The sequence below is a fragment of the Aedes aegypti genome, chromosome 3 (genome assembly GCF_002204515.2).
Source record: "Aedes aegypti strain LVP_AGWG chromosome 3, AaegL5.0 Primary Assembly, whole genome shotgun sequence".
In the NCBI taxonomy this organism is placed as follows: domain Eukaryota; kingdom Metazoa; phylum Arthropoda; class Insecta; order Diptera; family Culicidae; genus Aedes; species Aedes aegypti.
In genome coordinates, this window is record NC_035109.1 from 41,218,528 (window position 1) to 41,238,463 (window position 19,936).

Sequence of the window (19,936 nt, forward strand, 5' to 3'; positions counted from 1 at the left end):
CAATATATCGGTATATCTTTCCCTTATTTTTGTTTTCAAGTGATTTCAGTACGGCTTTTGTTGCAAAACCGACGTCTACTTTTGCTGAAGACAAGAAATTACTGTCCTCAAGCGAAATATCCGTGAGTGCATTTGACTTTTCCTTCAATATTTCTGGTTTGATTGCTTTCCCCATCACAAGTCTGAGCTGTTCAGTAAGCTCATCATAAAGAAATGGAGCCATTGGCGCATCAGACTGGAAATTCTTTAAAAACGGTTCGACATTTGCCGCTGCAGCAAAGAAAAAGGTGAGCTTTGCTTCGAAGAATGGAATACTTTATTGAACGTTTCATAGAATCCAATGACGATTTCCGTGCAACTTGCCAGCCGATTTAATAAGCCTTCCGAAAAAAAAATGGCGCCAAACCATGAGTAATGAGATGCCCAATCTTTGTGCGTCCAAGTTCAAGCTTAGCAGCTATTTCGCTATCCGGAAACATTACAGGAAACAAACTGACCTATTATCCAGAACCTCTGTTTGCATTGTGGGTAATGATGGTTTGTAGCACCCATATAATTTCAGCAGTTGTTACTTTGTCGTTCAAAAGGTATTTTTTCATCAAACCTGAACCGGTGTCGGTAGCGCTGGAGCAAGGGGTGCGATTTGGCGATGGTTTAGCACCACTGTCTGAAGGGACTTATCGATAATTGTGTAAGTCATAAAATTTTACTTTGGTGTTGTAAAGAGCTCATCTTAGAAAACACTTACCAACTACCGGTGGTTTACTGTCGCTAACAACAGCAAACGAACTCATTTGTAGGACAGTACGCCGAACATTTGCTTCTTGTTGATGTTTTTTGCCCTTTTCATGGCTCAAAAATGCCATTTTCCCCGTAGTGTCGATCTTGAATTTTTTGTCCTGCGCATCAGCGGCACACCATGGAAACAACTCCTTGTACTTTGAAGAAAATGTCGTGGACATTATGGATACTGTTTATAACAATTGTTTTTCAAAACAGAATCACTTCGAACTGCAGCGAAAAAGAATCCACTTTTCCTACTATAGGCCTGTTCACATGACGTCTCCAATCAGCTGATCGGGAAGCACTTTGACAGTTCTTCTATGAAAATGACAGGCCCGTGTTAGCACCGGTCCTCCACCGATGTAAACAAATGCATAGACGGATCTGTCACATGAAAAGGCCTATAACACTGGTTGACTAATAACCTCTTTCTTTCCTTGCTGTTTACGATTGCATTTGTCTATTCCGTCAATGCATAAGAACAAAAAGGAATGAAAGAGACGACCAGTTTTCTTAAATTTGAGCTCGAAACACTGTGGAGAGTAAAAGTTGACATTTATACATAGAAGACGTAAACAGGAACAAATGGAAATGGAACTTTTAGAAGGGGTTTTGCTTTGAAGTTGAACATTTCATGGAATTCGATCAAATTGTGTAAATGCAAATAAAAAAAATTCTCTTTTGCAAATTCACACCCAAGATTCTCAAATGTTAGGTGGTTTGTCTAAGGAAAAGCTATGTTTTCCCGGTGGTCGTTAGAATTCCCGTATATTTCCCGGTGTATTTAAATTCCCGTATATTTATCGAAAATCAATGACTGGTTGATCGCGTAAAGAGTAGCGTCATCAATGTACCAATAGCATGTTGTCTTCCCCTCTTATCGATGATGGCCTTAATCGTCCTTTCCTCGTATCCGTTTGATCCATGTCGTATCCAAAATGTATTCCACTTTCTTGGTTTTCCATATTCGCTGATAGATACCGTTAAGTCACCAGTCACCGTGCGGTCTCCATTCACCGTGCACATACAAATTCCTACAGAATATTCATACAATTTTCACAAATTATTCTTTTGTCAGCAAAATAAGATAAAACTGATGAAACGAAGTAGCTCTTTCTTGTCACAAAGCATTTTGAAAAACCTAGTTTATGTAGTCAAAATCATGTGAATTCTGTTTGATAATGAGATTTTTCAACACTCTTAGTACAAACGCCAAAAATTCACATTTTTCATTTTAACGATAGGGTATGAAATTTTTCAAAATTTCAGCTAGTTTCCATTGTTGATACTTTTAGTAAGATGTATTTCATCGTATGAGCAATGACATTTTATGCAAATTAGATTTTTTTATTGTTTTTCAGTCGAAACCCAAATGCACAGTGAATGGATCCCTTTCAATATACAGTATTGGACAAAACATTTGCAACTTTTTCGATTTTCCATACAAAATGACCAACTTTGGTAAGCTAGATCTCAGTTATTTATGGTCCGATTTGAATGAAATTTTGACAGAACATCAGATATAACTTGAATTTTAACATATATTTTTGAGTGATTTTTCCAATCACGGGTTTATAAATTATAATGGTTTTTCTAAAGTGTAATTTTCGACGAAAAATTCAAAATTATTTATCTCAAAATCTGATAGCCCTACACAAAAACTGTCTTCAGCAAACTTGTTCATCTCGTTAAAATCTACAACTTTGCTGAAGATACCATGAAGCTATTCCTTGAATATGTTTAGTTATGTCATTTATAAAAAATCGTCAAAAAATTGACTTTAGTCAAACCGTTACTGCTTTTGAACTTGTGATTGGAAAAATTACTCAAAAATATATGTTAAAATTCAAGTTATGTCTGATGTTCTGTCAAAATTTCATTCAAATCGGTTCATAAATAACTGAGATATAGCTTACCAAAGTTGGTCATTTTGTATGGAAAATCGAAAAAGTTGCAAATGTTTTGTCCAATACTGTATATGGTTCCTATTACCGTGCATTAGTATAAAATGAATGAAATCATTCGGTAAAATTAAAATTTGTTGTTATGTCGTCATTAAACTACTTCATATTTAGTTTTTGAGTGAACATGGAATGGTTTGTACAATACAGTCAAACCTCTTATAACGATTTCAATGAAAAAATAATTATTTAGCCAATTTTTAAACTTTTTATGGTTTTATTGTAAATGAAGATTTGAATACTCTTAAAAATTAGTTCGCACACTACTAGCAACATAGTTGCTCCATCAACAACGTTTCTTGAAGATACAAAATTAAATTATGACGAAAACTATACGCACGGTGAATGGTGCATCAGCGTGCACGGTAAGTGGTGACATAAAACGGTACGAGGCGACCTTAACATGACATTTTCAAACACAATTTTTGAGTAATTTTTTGTTATGCATCACTACTTTTAGATTTTTTCCTGAATTATTATATAATTGCACGCTAGGTAGTGGTATTCTAGTTCGCTTCAAATTATTTGGAAAAGTTATATAATTTTTTGAAGTGCAAATTTTTCTTAAATGCACGGTGAATGGTAGCTTGACGGTACTCTAAATCATGTGGTTAAAAGCTATCATTTTGCGTTGAAACTAATGATTCGATGTGTAGAGTATGATACACTGGATGTTCGCGGGTTCCGAATTGTAAAGATAAACTTTCACTCCTTGCCATTAAGTAAATCTAAAAAACGGTAGTTTTTCATTTCATCCCTCCTCGTGGGTGAACTTGTTATCCGTGTGTACGTTGTTGATTGTACCAGGAATTCGCTTGATCAGGCTGAATATGTCGTCGAAGTATCTCCTCCATTTTTCAGGTAATACTCCTTGTTTATTCAAATTCGAATGGCTTATACGAAAACGAAGATAGAAGATTTCTCAACGGAGCCCCTTCCGTGAGCTTGTAGAAAATTTCGTGAAATTGAAAATGTTTCTCGTCTATGCGCAACCTCATACATATCCTGAAATTCATATGCTGCAACCGTCCTTTAAGGTAATAATCAGACCTCGACAAGGTTCAGAGCATTCTTCACCGAAGCCGGAACGTGGAAAAAGAGCCTCTGCATCATAAGACACTACCATCTTATCATCCTCGATGTTTCCTGACTCTAATAATTTCTGGGAGTTCTCCTCTAAAATTCCTTGACCAACCATTAAACCAGCTTGTTGGTTGGGTATCCGTTTTCCAAAATGATCTCTCGCATTTCCTTTCTTGCATCGGAAGTCCTATGAATGCGTGGGACAATGGGGTTTGCCTTTTTCAAACGAACCTCGCCAATAATCGACTAGCTGTCCTGTTTGGTTGGGTCCGTAGATTTGACAAGTCCGTGTAGTGGATCTATTCTCAAATATTGATAGGTTTGATGTTTTAGTGTTTCTCAATCTGTTCGGCGTTGTCTGCCTTTTGCATGATAATGACAACATTTCCTTTTTATCCGATTTGATCTAGGCACCAGACTACTTCTTTAGTTGTTTTAGAATCCTTACCTCGCCCTGGTCTACCTTGTAATGTTGTAAATATGTGTGAACTTTACTATAGACTTATCTGTTTGACTACGATAAGGACCATCTTGTTCCAGTCCTTCACGGCTACATTATAAGCAATGACTGTTTCCGAGTCTACGATGGTTTTCTCCACGTCTGGTTTCGTAATCACCGCACAACCTTAACCTACCTTTTTGAGGTATTTCAATTGCTCCACTGTGAGCTGCTGCCCCGAACGGTTTACTACGAAAACTACCAACAGGTTCTACCACTAAAGTAGTTCACTCTTTCACATGCTTAGCCTTTTGGTGATGAAATTGATGTATGTGCTAACAAAGAAAATGCTGTATACCCTAACAAAGAAAAAACCTTCTTATTTATTTGGTTCAACATCAATCAACTTGATAAAACTTCGCCAACAATATTTCGCCAATTTACTCAATTCATGGCCGCTTCTCTCCATCATCGACTGCAACGCACGCTCTCCAAGTCCTGGTGCACCAGGTCAATCCACCTAGCTCGCTGCGCCCCCATGCCTTCTTGTTCCGACTGGATTCGAAGCGGACTTTCAGCTGTACATCGTAGTGTTGCTTCCACCTTTCGATCACCTCGCGTCCGTCCGTCAAGATCATGGCTGTTAACCCGTATCCGACCGGGTTAAGAAAAAAAAAATCGAAAAATTCTCGTGAAGCTATTTTTTATCCGATTTGCAAAATTCTTTCACTATATGAAATCCAAACTCTTCTATTTTCCTATGCTGGGGAAAGTGGTCCAAAATTTTGCCTGTGGCCGGAATTATTCCGGTGTCCTCCTGGGTCAAGTCGGGTAAAAAATTGATCAACTTCCTTTCCCGAACAGTTTTATAATACTCAACTGTCATTTAACAACTCAAGTTTTGTAGAAACAGTCAATCGTGGAACATGAAAGATATTCAAGTGATTTAAGGAGTCACTTTTATGGAAGTTTCCTTGAAAAACTGAAATATGCCTTCCGGGAGATCCGTAACATCCGTAAAAGTGGTCAAATCATTAAAAATGACTTGGAGAGCCGCGGTTTTTTTCAATCTCACTAGTTTTCAACAAACATGGACATAACCAATGCTTTGAGTGCATAAAACCATATATGGCCATTGGGAGTCTCACCGGAAGATCCGGAACATCCGTAAAAGTGGTCAAATAGTTAAAAATGACTTGCAGAGCCGCGGTTTTTTTCAATCTCACTAGTTTTCAACATACATGGACATAACCAATGCTTTGAGAGTGCTTCGTGAAACCCAAGCAGGACGGTTCGGTTTTGCGTCGTCCGATAGATTTTGCTCACGGTTTCGCGCGTATTTTCGTCGCCGGAGAATTTTTTTTTTGTTTTTCCCTGGAGCGTCTTGCTGGGTAGTGCTTCGTGAAGCCCAAGCAGGACGGTTTGTTTTCGGGACGCCAAGAAGTTTTGCTATCAGTGTCAGTTTTGTGTTCAGTCGAGAATGGATTACCAACTGGTGAGTTCGTTTCATGCTTATGATAACACATTTTTTCTTGAAAGCGTAACTTTTATGTAATATTAAAACAAACTATGTATAATTCGTCACTACAAGTGTCGGAATTATTCCTGTTTCATATAATTTAAAATATATACATGTAATTTTCAGTTTTCGTCATTAATAAAAACGTCTTTTGAATTGTTCGACATTATAAATGTTGACGTATTATTTAAAGCTTCTACCAAAAACTTTTCGAGACAAAAATACAAAACTAGCTTTACCCATAACGCGGGTAGATCACCTTTTCGTGGTGCGTTATGGGGTAAAGATCTACCAATGAACCCTAGTCCTGACTGCTTCAAACGAAGAGAACAGGATACTATAGTAATCAAAGGAACACTATTAGTCCTTGTTACATTTTAAACCTTGTTAAAAGTGACAAGTCTCGGTTTTCCAGTAGCCGAGAATGACCTTGAGACAAGGATAAAAATGAGTCGAAATCAACAAGTTCTTTTCTAATCTTTTATTTATTGTTCTCTAGTTTGAAGAAGTAAGGACTAGGATTCTGATGCATGGACAATATCGGTGTCACTTCCCGACTTTATCAAGGGGTCCGATTTTGACTGATAAAGGGGCGCGCCTGCGGAGAGTGTACCCACCACACCCTTCGAAGGGTTTAAAAAGCGGAACCTTTCAATTAGAATCCTTTCCTGTGATCAAGTTAGGAATGACAACTGTAAAAAAACCGAATACTTTATCACTTCTCGATAGTGACAAAGTAACACGACATGCACTACACAAAGGACACGGGATATACTACAATAGATCAAATATTGGTCGCAGTGGTTTATGTCCCGAACAGGAAAAAAAAAATGTATAATTCGTCACTACAAGTGTCGGAATTATTCCTGTTTCATATAATTTAAAATATATACATGTAATTTTCAGTTTTCGTCATTAATAAAAACGTCTTTTGAATTGTTCGACATTATAAATGTTGACGTATTTTTTAAAGCTTCTACCAAAAACTTTTCGAGACAAAAATACAAAACTAGCTTTAAATAAAAGTCGTATATTTCCCCCTTGTCCATGGATCGCATCGCCGACCAGAGGTGACTCCCAGATCTTTTCCTCCCTCACTAATAAACACCCTTCCCGTGGTGATTGTGGAGATGCAGAGAAGTCTGCCAATGAAAGCCTCCATTTCAGCTTTCGAAACATCTTTCCATATAGCTTTAGTTTTTTCGCACTTCTTCGACCAAAGAGGTTGGTAAATTTCACCATGTTTCTAATCATTTCTGGAGAAATGAACGATAGGAAAACTTCTTTGGCTGTCGTGAAATGTTTTGAACTGTTGGCGAATCCGTGTTTTTCGCTGTCAAACTCCGGTATATCCAGTTTTTCTGAGATATGAAGCAATATTTGTAATAGTATTGAAGAATCATGAAGAATAATTTCAATATTATTCGTATGTTATAAACTTACCACGACGCGGAGATTTACTCCAACGATTTCCGTTTTTAGCAATATAAAACTCGGTGATATTTTCGCACGATATATTACTGCTATCATCAGACAACCTGTGACCAGAATATTGTTTATGAAAAAATTGAAATGTATATTACCAAACATATTTTGGATTATCAACCACCTTTCAAAATATAAAATGCAACTTTGATTTCAAGAACTGATCTATCGACATAGTCAAGATTGAACAGTAGTGCAAATCTAAGAGCAGAACTATTGATATCAACGTGCTGTTTTCTACTGTGAAAGTGATGTTTTCTTAGTTCTAATACCCTTCGTTATATGAATGATGGAAGTTTCAGATTATTCCGATGGGCTGCTTATTGGCCACACAGAGTACCGTCGTGCGTAGTGGCATTGGTCCAAAAGGGGTGCTTCGAGTTATGTACTATTATTGCAGCAAATAATACCAGAATAATGAAAACAATGTGGCAAGCTTCATAAGTACATTCTCAATAGCTACTAGATGATCAAAGATCAGTTTTTAGGCGTTCATAATAGCCATGAGATGCCATCCAATGTCATCCCGAACGACGATAATAATAAAGCATTTCAGCTCTATAATAGCACTATATTAGCAAGCAGAATAAATAAAAGTGCTTTTTGATTTCTTGGGTGATACTACTTTCAGTGCGCGAAATCAAACGGTTTTCAAAATATAGTAATTTTCTAGAATGAGTCACTTGAATTGTTTACTTTTCTGGATGTTCCGCATCTTCCGATAAGCTCTCAAGTACCCATATCTGGCCATACAATGTTGGCAATATTGGTTACGTCCTGGGATATAAAAAAACATAGAATGAGTTACACAAATCGTCTACTTTTCCGGATGTTCCGGATCTTCCGGTAAATCCCCAAGTGGCCACAGCTGATCATAAAGCGTTCGAAATATTAGTTTCGTTCTTGAATGTAGAAAACTAATGAAATAAAAAAGAATAACGAGAATTTCCAAGACATCTTCAATAATAAGGTCAGTTTTACGGACGTTCCGGATTGTTCGGGGGACCACTCAGTAGCCAACTAGAGTCACATGGTGGCCCAAATACTGATACTGTGTATGACACGTGAAAACAATGAATTTTCAAAAATTGCGGTGTTGTAGGGTAAGTCACGCGAATTGTCCACTTTTACGGATGTTCCGGATCTTCCGGTGAGCCCCCCAATGGCCATATATGGTTTTATGCACTCAAAGCATTGGTTATGTCCATGTATGTTGAAAACTAGTGAGATTGAAAAAAAAACCGCGGCTTTCCAAGTCATTTTTAACGATTTGACCACTCTTACGGATGTTCCGGATCTCCCGGAAGGCATATTTCAGTTTTTCAAGGAAACTTCCATAAAAGTGACTCCTTAAATCACTTGAATTTCTTTCATGTTCCACGATTGACTGTTTCTACAAAACCTGAGTTGTTAAATGACAGTTAAGTATTATAAAACTGTTCGGGAAAGGAAGTTTTTTAGGAAGGCAATTTTTTACCCGACTTGACCCAGGAGGACACCGGAATAACTCCGGCCACAGGCAAAATTTTGGACCACTTTTCCCAGCATAGGAAAATAGAAGAGTTTGGATTTCATATAATGAAAGAACTTTGTGAATCTGATAAAAAATAGCTTCACAAGAATTTTTCGAATTTTTTTTCTCAGCCCGGTCGGATACGGGTTAAGAATCATGACCCGCTTACGACACTGACGTAGCCAGTCTTCTCGCTGTCATTAGGCGAAACTATATTTCATGTGCTCACTCCGTCAGGTTGCAATGACGGGGCTCTCATGGGAGCAATTTGAAAGTTGTTTTGCTTTAAAAAAAATTATCTCATTTTGGAAAATTTCTGGAAGCAAATGTGTTTGATAAGTAAAGTGGATGTCCTTTCACAATTATAGTGATATAAATAACAGTCATATCTGATAATGAAATAAAAATGGTCAAGTTTACAATTCCGTCACAAGCCGTAGTGACAGAAAAATGAAGGAGAATTTGAAGAAAGCTTCTGTTGTTGTCTCGCCGTCCGACAACAGTGAGAGAAGCATCTATGTAGAAGTCGCGCGACATTCTCTATTAACATTGACGCTTTCCATGCACATTTGATCTCGCGGCAAGAAGTATTTGCAGGATGCGTTGAGTTTCTTATAGAACTTCCGCGTTTTATTAGAACGATACAGCAACTTCATATCGTTTGGGTTTTACCTATTCCAGGCGGCGCTTTTTGTCCTGGAATAGGTGGGTCTGCTGTTTAACGGCAGCGTCTTTAATAGCTGCTTTGACTATCCTCAAGCAGTCCTCAAGAAGGGCCCTATCGAGCTCGCCCTTATCCGGCAACGCTGCTGCGCGTCGAATCAAACGTGGTCGATTTGCCATTCTGTCTGCTAAGGGAATCTCCAGGTGCACCGACCGATACAGGAGGCTGTGCTGGAAATAGGTGCTACAAATGGTCATATTCTTGGAGGCGCTGAAGTTTCCAATCGACGTTCTGAACTATACCTCCTGGCCAACCTGAGCCATCAAATATCCTATGATGATCTTGACATAGTGGCTTGGGCAGCGATCGTACTCACGTTCGAGCAGCGCGTAAAATGCGTCCTTATCCTCGGCAGTGCTTGTTTTAGCGTTAGCTTTTCTTGTAGAGAATTTTCCGGAAATGCCACGTTCTTCTCAAGACATAAGATGGATCCCATCAAATTGAACTAAACCTGCTGTGTCCTTATGAAAGCCATGATGATGATGATGATTTTTTATCGTTGAAATATTCTGAAACTTGATCATAATATGCAAATTTGACAACACTAAAACAAGAAAATGACGAAGTAAATCAAATGTGCCAGGATATGATATGTTATCCGTAGGTACAGTTTTCTTCGTTCCAGAAACGGATCCCATCAGTAATCTGTGATATTTCAATCGAAAAGAATTTACGCTTTGAAACGGCAAAATAATGTGAAACAGAAACCGACAAACGTGCAGTCAGTGATAAAAAGAGAACAAACTTGAATTCAGTCGGAAGTGCGAAAGTAGAAAACTGGATTGACAGAACGGTGGTACTGGAATTTGGGTAACCGACAAACCTGAGCCAATTTCTTCCGTTCGACCTATCGTTGAGCGTTTTTCTGATAAAGGGGAGACAGTGCACTAACAATTTATGGACGAATTTTCATTTGAAATCAATACTAGGTTTGCTAAGGATCAACCAAGAATGCAGAGATGATTTTACGATCAAATAGGGAAGAATACTGAATAAGAAAAATATCACAAAATGTGTAATTTAAGTGGCTAATACTTTAGGGAGTGAAGTTGAATCGATATCGAGTGAGAAACCAGATGAAGATATGTTGGCAAAACGGTGAAATTCTAGGAAACAATAGTTGAAACATTGGAACAGTTTTACTAGAGAAAAGGGTGAGAGTAGAGGTAAGAGAAAAATCGGGCGGATACTGGTTGCTTGAGGGTTTGGTTGGGCTTCCTTACTTTGATCGCTGAAATGTCTTGCAAGCAGTCGACGATGAAGTTGTTCGCTTCATCATCGTGTTCTACATCTTCGATCGATTGCGCCGGGCTAGTGCTGTTGGTGGCGCCACTAGCGCTACTATGGGCGGTACTAATTGTCAGCGTACTATTGGTAGTTGCGGGATTAGTACAAGTCGAGGTAAGGTTGGATGTGATAGAAGTGACGGTACTAGCACCACTATTGTTCAAGTTAGTCGAGTTAGACGTGATGGTAGTGGTAGTAGCAGCAGTAGTAGTTGTAGAAGTACTAGTAGTAGTGATGTTTGCCGCAAAACTAGTGTTATAATTCGAGCCAATGGCAGCAGAAGGAGGGGCAGAGGAGATACTAGTACCTGAGTAAACGTGAGCTTGCTTGAGAGCCAACAGTTTGGCTATGTTTGGATTAGTCAGAACCTGGCTAACCGGTTCCGATGAGGAGCGTCGATTGCGGAAGTCGCTCCGATGATAGGCGCCACCACAAATTTGGCTACTATTGTTTGTGGAGTTGTTGATGTTGTTATTTGTGATACTGGATGTGTTGTACGCGGACAGTGTGGTAGTAGTCGTATTGATATTAGTACAAGCGTGTGACACAAACGAGGAATGACTGATCATTCCCAGGTGCGGATTATGGGATAAGTCTAAACTTCGCCAGGATTTTCCTCTGATAGCCGGGTCCTAGATAAGGAAACGGTGGGATGCATACAAAACGGGTTCGTAAATAACATTATAATCAGAAGGTTCAAGTATATCAGAGATACTCATTAGTATTGGAAGAAAGATAGGTATCACGCAGATAGGTTGATTTACCCAAACAATTCCGAATAGCTGCAAGTTAAAGGATCAAGCCAATTGATATGGATAAATCAACCGTGCGTAAATCGATTGAAGTGATAGAGATGTCATTTGTACAAATATGGATTGTGAATAAGGAGGAACACCAACAAAATTTGTAAAAACCCATATTTATGAATAAACTTTCAATAACAGGAAACAACTATCCATGAAATCAAGACAAGTCGATATCCTCAAAGGATTATAAGGAATAATAACAACTAAGCATATATGTAACAGGGAATGATTGTGATCAATGGCGATGTGCCAAAGTTAGATTCTCGGAAACAAAGTAACGTATTCTACAGGGGTTGAAGGAATGGTAAACTAAATACCGAACGTCAAATTTTCCTACCAATAAACTCTACACAAACAGAAATATGGAAACAGTGAAGGGTCGTCCTATGATGGGCAAAATGGCAAAGTCGAATCAGAGAGGCCAGCATCGATGCCTCGCACTTTGAAGTGAAATATATCCATACGCTTTGCCACCCAGATGAAAGCCTTATTCCCACCCAGACCTACCTGATGTGGTTGAACCTTGTGCGATTGTCGGGCATATTGGATGGCCGACTGATCTAGCATGTCCCAGGACTTTTGGCGCCGAACGTTTTGCCCACCGGCACCCGACTGGCTGGCACCGGCCGCGTTTGCTGCCGATGGATCACCGGCGCCACTTCCGTCACCGACGCCTCCAGAGTCTGCAGGCCAGCGCGGAAGGGTGTGCTTAACGTGACATCGGGAGCGAACTTCCTCCGAGAAACAGATCAGGGCTGAAAACAAAAGGTTAGAAAACAGAACATTCTATAAAGTATACTATCACAGATCTAGTGGAGTGTGCTTGGGCTTTGTGCCAAATGCTTAACGGTAATTTGCCATCTTGGTTTCACAACAACCAGTTTCATGCAAGAGATGCATTTTAGTCCTAGGGTTGAGTTTAGAGCTGTATTTTAAACTCATCAATCTATAGGTTTTTTTTTTTCAAATTTGGATGTCGAGATCAGGGTTGGTAAATGGCTGGGCATGGCGTACCATTGGTGCCTCACGTACCTGAAGGAATAAAATGGACCCCTCTGTGCGGTCCTTAGCCTCCTGCCCAGCAACTCCTATCCCTACCTCCTCGCGGTACTGGCCGGGGTACGAGTAACCTCAGGGAAGATCGGGTAACCAACCCCCGGTGGGAACTTTGGTCGTATGTGATGTATTTTTCCTACGCACCCCTAGTGCGTTCTAATGTCAGTTGACGGTCGTCCCTCCGACGATCGTATACGAACGAATCGAAGTAGCCGAAGGGCTCTGATCATTAGTAAATAAACAAGACAGCTTCAGTCTTATCTGAACTACCAGCCTAACCAGATCGCTTTTACTTCATCAGTCTCTTAATACAAGTTCACTTTTCCTCCGCCGGTCTCGGGAATTGTAAAGTGTCGACGAGAAAAAGGTGTTTGAACGCGTGAAATTGGAGTTAGTTTTTTTTTTAATTGGACTCGGACAAGCGCCAGCAACAGAATTGGATCAGCGTCACCGGAGCGGTGGATTCGATCAGGGTGAACGACGTATCAGGTGAAGTTTTTTTTTCTGATAGCTTTGCAGTGGTTGCTGACGGTAAATTTGTAAGTAAAACATTGAAAGTGTTTCGAAAGTGCTGAAATTTATAGAGAAAAGCGGATCAGCATAGCGCCATTCGCCATTTGGTTTTGGTGGCGTCGTTTTATTGTGTTTTTTTTTTCTATTTTACTGAAAAGGCCTTTTCATTTTGGTGGGCTGTTGCAACAATAGGGTGGTCCAAAAACAATAATTTGTTTTTCAGATTCAATTTAATTGTTATTCAGCATTGTTGTATCGCATATACAATAGCATTATTAATTCTGTATTCTTTCTTTATATTGAACAATAGGATTCTTTACACAGCTATTGTGGAGTCTTGAAAACCGCCAAATTGTAAGCAGTAGCAAAATTCAACGGAATTGCTTTCGCCGATACGGATTTGGAAGCAGTGAGGAAATCTGCCGGCGGGACTGATCCGTAGCCGTTTGTGAATCCGTAAACAGGAAAGGTTTTTCGGTAATAGGGTGAGTCCTTCTGTTTTTTTATTATTGTTTTGCACGAATAGTGAAGTGAAAAAGTGTTTTACTTCTGTTTAATTTGTATGAAAGTCTAATAGCTTTGATTTCTCATTTTTATCTTCCTTTTTGGTTTAATTCCAAACATTTTATTATATTTTTCATTATTCAACTGTTTTATTTATTTTACATAATATTGATGCCATATGAATTTATCATTTAATTAATTTATTTGCCTATTGCTTGAAAATTATTATCGAATCAATTTGTTTGCTGATTGTTCAAATTGTGTTTTATATATTTTTCGTGTGAAATTTTTAATTTTGTTCTATTAGACAATGAGCTCTAGCGTGGCATTTTCTCTCGAACCCTACCGTAGGGGTACATCATTTAATGATTGGTTTACCCGGATGAAATATTTCTTCCGGGTGAACAAAATTAATGAAGAAGACAAAATGGCATACTTCATCACAATGAGTGGCCCAGTTATATTCGCTGAAATTGTATTATTGTATTATTGTACTATTGTACCCTACGGGTAATTTTGAAGAAGCAGCGTTGGATGATATTGTCTCAAAACTCAAAAATCGCCTAGACAAAACGGAACCGGATTTAGTACAAAGGTATAAATTCAGTACTAGGGTCCAAAATCCTGATGAAAGTGTCGAGGATTTTATTTTGAATTTAAAGCTTCAGGCTGAATTTTGCGGTTTTGAAAATTTTAATGAAGTTGCTATTCTTGACCGCCTTATCGCTGGATTATGCGACAAGAAATTGAGACAAAGACTTTTGAGTGAAGAAAAGTTGACTTTGGCAAATGCTGAAAAGTTGATTGCAACATGGGAGGTAGCGAGGGCTAATGCTGGAACAACTGACCAATCACATATAGGACATCCAAGTATGGTGGCTGCGGTACTTAATAGGCCAAATGAGATACAGGGAATAGCGGCGTCTAGGATAGCTCAAGTTTATAATTTATCAAGGAAATATCAAGGTTTTGGGAATGGGGTTGAAGACAGCAGCAATAGAGGACCGGTTAAAAGTCGATTAGGTTTCAAATCTCCAGGGAAGATAGAGCAATCATATAGAGGAAGACGTGGAGGTGAAACTGGCAGTTTCCCACAAGATGGACGTTCTGGAGGACACCGGCAATGGCAGCGACCCGACTATTCCCAAATGGTATGCAATTTTTGCGGAATCAGAGGCCACATCCGTAAAAAATGCTTTAAATTGAAAAACTTGAATCGTGACGCAGTAAACCTTGTCGACTCGTATAGGCCAGGACCGTCAGCGGATAGGCATATTACTGAGCTGCTGGAGCGAATGCGAACCAAAGACGACGATGATGACGAGAATAGTGACGAAGGTAATCTACAATGTATGTATGTGTCATCCATCAATAAGATTAGCAATCCATGTTTAGTGCAAGTAGATATTGAAGGCAAGGGCCTAGAAATGGAGGTTGACTGTGGCGCGTCTGTGTCAGTCATAAGCAAAAGGCGATATGTTTCGAAGTTCGACAACCCTTTACGAAATTATAACGAGCCATTAATGGTAGTGAATGGAAACAAACTTAAAATTGAAGGGGAGGCTACAGTTTCAGTAAAATTTAATGGCAAAGAAGCGCTAATGCAACTTTTAGTACTTGATTGTGAAAATGATTTTTACCCGCTTTTTGGCCGAACTTGGCTAGACATGTTTTACTCAAATTGGAGACAGTTCTTCACTAATTCTTGGCAAATTAACAACATAGTTAACAACTCAGGTGAATCGGCCATTGATGAACTAAAAAATAGATACGGAAATGTTTTTATAAAAAACTTTTCGACACCTATAAAGGGATTCAAAGCAGAGCTTGTAATGCGGGATGAAACTCCGATATTTAAGAAGGCTTATGACGTTCCCTATAGATTAAAGGACAAAGTTTCAGCGTATTTAGACAAATTAGCGAAAGAACAGGTCATTACGCCAATTGATACTAGTGAATGGGCTTCACCAATCATAATCGTGATGAAGAAAAATGGAGAAATCAGATTGGTAATAGATTGCAAAGTTTCGATTAATAAAGCCATTGTACCGAATACTTATCCTTTGCCTACTTCTCAAGATATTTTTGCTAACTTGGCAGGTTGTAGAGTATTTTGCGCGCTTGACTTAGAAGGTGCATACACACAATTAGAATTGACGGAAAGGTCCAAGAAATTTGTGGTGATTAATACGATGAAAGGGTTATATAAGTATAATAGGCTACCTCAAGGTGCATCTTCAAGCGCTTCTATTTTTCAACAGGTAATGGATAAGATTCTAGAAGGGATTGAAAACGTATCATGCTACCTTGATGATGTCTTGATAGCTGGAAAGACCGCAGAGGAATGTAAAAATAAGCTTTTGTTGGTATTGGAACGTTTAGCAAATGCAAACATAAAAGTAAATTTTGAAAAATGCAAATTTTTTGTTACGGAGCTTACACATTTGGGACATATTATTAGCGATAAAGGGCTTAGGCCTTGTCCGGACAAAATATCAACGATAGAGAAGGCAAATGCCCCGAAAAACGAGTCAGAACTTAAATCATTTCTTGGATTGTTGAATTACTATCACAAATTCATACCAAATTTATCCTCGAAACTGTACCCTTTGTACAATTTGCTGAAGAATAATGTGAAGTATGTTTGGGATGACAAATGTCAAAAGGCATTTTTGGAAAGCAAAAATTTGCTGATTGACACAAACTTTTTAGAATTCTATGACCCTAAGAAACCCATTGTAGTAATATCAGATGCCTCTAGCTACGGTCTTGGAGGGTTAATTGCTCATGTGGTAGATGAGACAGAAAAACCAATAAGTTTTACATCCTTCTCGCTGAATTCAGCCCAAAAGAAATATCCCATTTTACATTTAGAGGCTTTAGCATTAGTATGCACCATAAAGAAATTTCACAAATTTCTTTATGGTCAACATTTCATTGTTTATACAGATCACAAACCCTTGGTGGGAATTTTCGGAAAAGAGGGTAGAAATTCAATTTATGTGACAAGACTGCAACGCTTTGTTTTGGATTTAGCGATTTACGATTTTGACATTATTTATAGGCCCTCACACAAATTAGGGAATGCAGATTTCTGTTCGAGATTTCCTTTGAAACAGGATGTTCCCGAAGATTTGGACACAGACGTTATAAAAAGCATAAACTTCAGCAAAGAAATTCCAATCGATTCCAAATTAATCGCTGACGCTACAAAAGAGGATGAATTCCTTCAAAAAGTGATATTTTTTATGCTTAATGGCTGGCCAGAAAGAGTGGAAAAGCAATTCACAGACGTTTTTTCAAATTATTTAGATTTAGAGTTAGTGGACGATTGTCTTCTTTTTATGGACAGAGTAGTTGTCCCGAGGATATTTCATGCCAAAATTTTGAGGCAGTTACATGCAAATCACTCTGATGTGATTAAAATGAAGCAGTTAGCAAGGAATGCTGTGTATTGGTTCGGTATAAATACCGACATAGAAAAACATGTGGCTGAATGCGATGCATGTAATAGCATGACAATAACTCATAAATCTAAGGAATCGTCCCAATGGACTCCAACAACGCGGCCCTTCAGTAGAATCCACATTGATTTTTTCTTTTTTGAACATCGCACCTACCTTTTGATTGTGGATAGCTTTTCCAAATGGATTGAAATTGAATTGATGACCCATGGTACGGATTGCAACAGAGTTTTAAAGAAATTGGTCGCCTATTTCGCACGTTTTGGTTTACCAGATGTTTTGGTTTCGGACAATGGTCCTCCTTTCAACTCCCGAAACTTTGTTGACTTCTTAGAGAGGCAAGGGATAAAAGTAATGAAAAGCCCACCGTATAATCCCGCCAGTAACGGTCAGACTGAAAGATTGGTTAGAACTGTGAAAGAAGTCCTCAAGAGATTCCTAATGGATCCTGAAATTTCGGGTTTAGACTTGGAAGACCAGATAAATTTGTTTCTGTTTAATTTTAGAAACAATAATTTGACAAAAGATGGACATTTTCCATCGGAGAGGATATTTTCATATAAACCAAAAACTGTTTTAGATTTAATAGATCCAAGAAATCATTACAAGAAACATCTTAACGTACCACCCCCACATGATGATGTTAACACTAAACATCGTAGCGGAAATATTCCGAAAAATACAGAAGATATTGACAATCTGATGGAAGGGGATGACGTGTGGTACAAGAACCACAACCCCCACAATCAAGTTAGATGGATTAAGGCAACTTTTATTAAAAAGTATTCTCGCAATACGTTTCAGATATGCATTGGAAGCGTGGTCACCATGGCACACAGGACGCAGATACGACCATGTAAGCCGTCTGCAACGTGGCAAAGGCCGAACGTTTGGATTACGAGAGCGCAGTCAAGTAAGGAAACCTCGATGGCGCCCCCTGCTGACTACCCGCCAGCCGGCGATGAACTACCCTCCAGTAACGATCCGCCTATTGGCGAAGAAAATCAGCAGCAGGCTCCGAGGGGACGCAACAAGAGAAGACGCCTGGAATCAGGTTCCAACCAGATAGAGCCCCGGAGATCCAAACGGACGAAGAAAGTTAATCGCAGTGACGATTTTTACTATAACTGAATTTTGCGAGCTTGATAAAAAAAAGTTTTCGATCAACCAAATTTGAATTCGTGATTATGATATTATTGTAATGAATTGTTTCACGTTCTGATAAGTTTAAACTATGTAAAAGGGGGAGAATTGATGTATTTTTCCTACGCACCCCTAGTGCGTTCTAATGTCAGTTGACGGTCGTCCCTCCGACGATCGTATACGAACGAATCGAAGTAGCCGATGGGCTCTGATCATTAGTAAATAAACAAGACAGCTTCAGTCTTATCTGAACTACCAGCCTAACCAGATCGCTTTTACTTCATCAGTCTCTTAATACAAGTTCACTTTTCCTCCGCCGGTCTCGGGAATTGTAAAGTATGCTGACAGGGAAAGGGGAGGGGGGGGGGGGGGTTTGCTTTTGCTTCTGCAAACCTGGAGCGTCTGTACTCCATGTTAGGTTTGCAGCGTCTGTACTCCATGAGCGGCTCACAACAGCGACTGTTCCCCATGCCAGGGGCGGCTGATCATAGTCCGAGTGCCAGAGAAGGACTCTAAGCTAAACTGCGCACTATGGTTCTCCGGAAATCTAGGGGGTTGTTGACAGGCCCTGCAAGCCAGCCGTAAAAAATCAAGCAACAAATAATCAACGAGAGAATGCGAACTGGGACAATCGGCGAAGACCACAGCGACATAAAGGGACTAGCGATTGGAAGCTCGGTACGTGAAACTGTAAATCTCTCAACTTCATCGGGAGCACACGCATACTCGCCGACGTGCTGAAGGACCTCGGATTCAGCATCGTAGCGTTGCAGGAAGTGTGTTGGAAGGGATCAATGGTGCGAACGTTTAGAGATAACCATACCATCTACCAGAGCTGCGGCAACACATACGAGCTGGGAACAGCTTTTATAGTGATGGGTGATATGTAGAGGCGCGTGATCTGGTGGTGGCCGATCAATAAGAGAATGTGCAAGTTGAGGCTCAAAGGCCGGTTCTTCAACTTCAGCATAATAAACGTGCACAGCCCTCACTCCGAAAGCACTGATGATGATAGACGCTTTTTACGCGTAGCTCGAACGCGAGTACGACAGCTACCCAAGCCATGACGTCAAAATCATCATAGGAGATCTAAACGCTCAGGTTGGCCAGGAGGAGGAGTTCATACTGACTATTGAAAAGTTCAGCACCCACCGGCTGACGAACGAAAACGGCTTACGACTAATTAATTTCGCCGCCTTCAATAATATGACCATTCGTAGCACCTACTTCCAGCACAGCCTTCCATATCGATACACCTGAAGATCACCACAGCAGACGGAATCACAAATCGACCTCGTTCTGATTGATGGGCGGCACTTCTCTGACATTATCGACGTCAGGACCTATCGTGGCGCTAACATCGACTCTGACCGCTATCTGGTGATGGTTAAACTGCGCCCAAAACTCTCCGTCGTTAACAACGTACGGTACCAACGGCCGCCCCGGTACGATCTAGAGCGGCTTACACACTTAGAATAAATCGCAGTATACTGTGAAACAAATTACCGAACATAAACTGTAAACAACAAAAATACAGATTTTCCTGTTAAATCTATTATTTTACCGACAAAATCTGTGAAATCTACTTTTTTATCGTTGAAATCCGTGAAAACAAACAAATGTACCGTAATTCTGTAAAATACCAACGAACAGTTC

The 19,936-nt window shown here is 39.4% G+C and overlaps 1 protein-coding gene and 1 long non-coding RNA gene across 7 annotated transcripts in view; one reads left to right on the forward strand and one right to left on the reverse strand.

Moving 5' to 3' along the window:
- LOC5570549 (neurofibromin) overlaps positions 1 to 19,936 on the reverse strand; it is a 60,687-nt gene that overhangs the window by 13,413 nt on the left and 27,338 nt on the right. For 4 of the 6 annotated variants that reach the window (XM_021851179.1, XM_021851178.1, XM_021851177.1 and 1 more), the window contains exons 5-6: positions 12,108 to 12,355; positions 10,731 to 11,426 (exon numbers count right to left, since the gene is read on the reverse strand). In XM_021851179.1, the coding sequence (XP_021706871.1) occupies positions 10,731 to 11,426; positions 12,108 to 12,355 (944 nt within the window). The remainder of the gene's footprint in view (positions 1 to 10,730; positions 11,427 to 12,107; positions 12,356 to 19,936) is intronic. The other 2 variants (XM_021851182.1, XM_021851181.1) reach the window with 1 other exon arrangement.
- Positions 12,721 to 18,543, forward strand: LOC5570547. Its single transcript, XR_002501543.1, has 3 exons — positions 12,721 to 13,145; positions 13,480 to 13,654; positions 17,942 to 18,543. It is a non-coding gene; the product is annotated as an uncharacterized LOC5570547 (long non-coding RNA).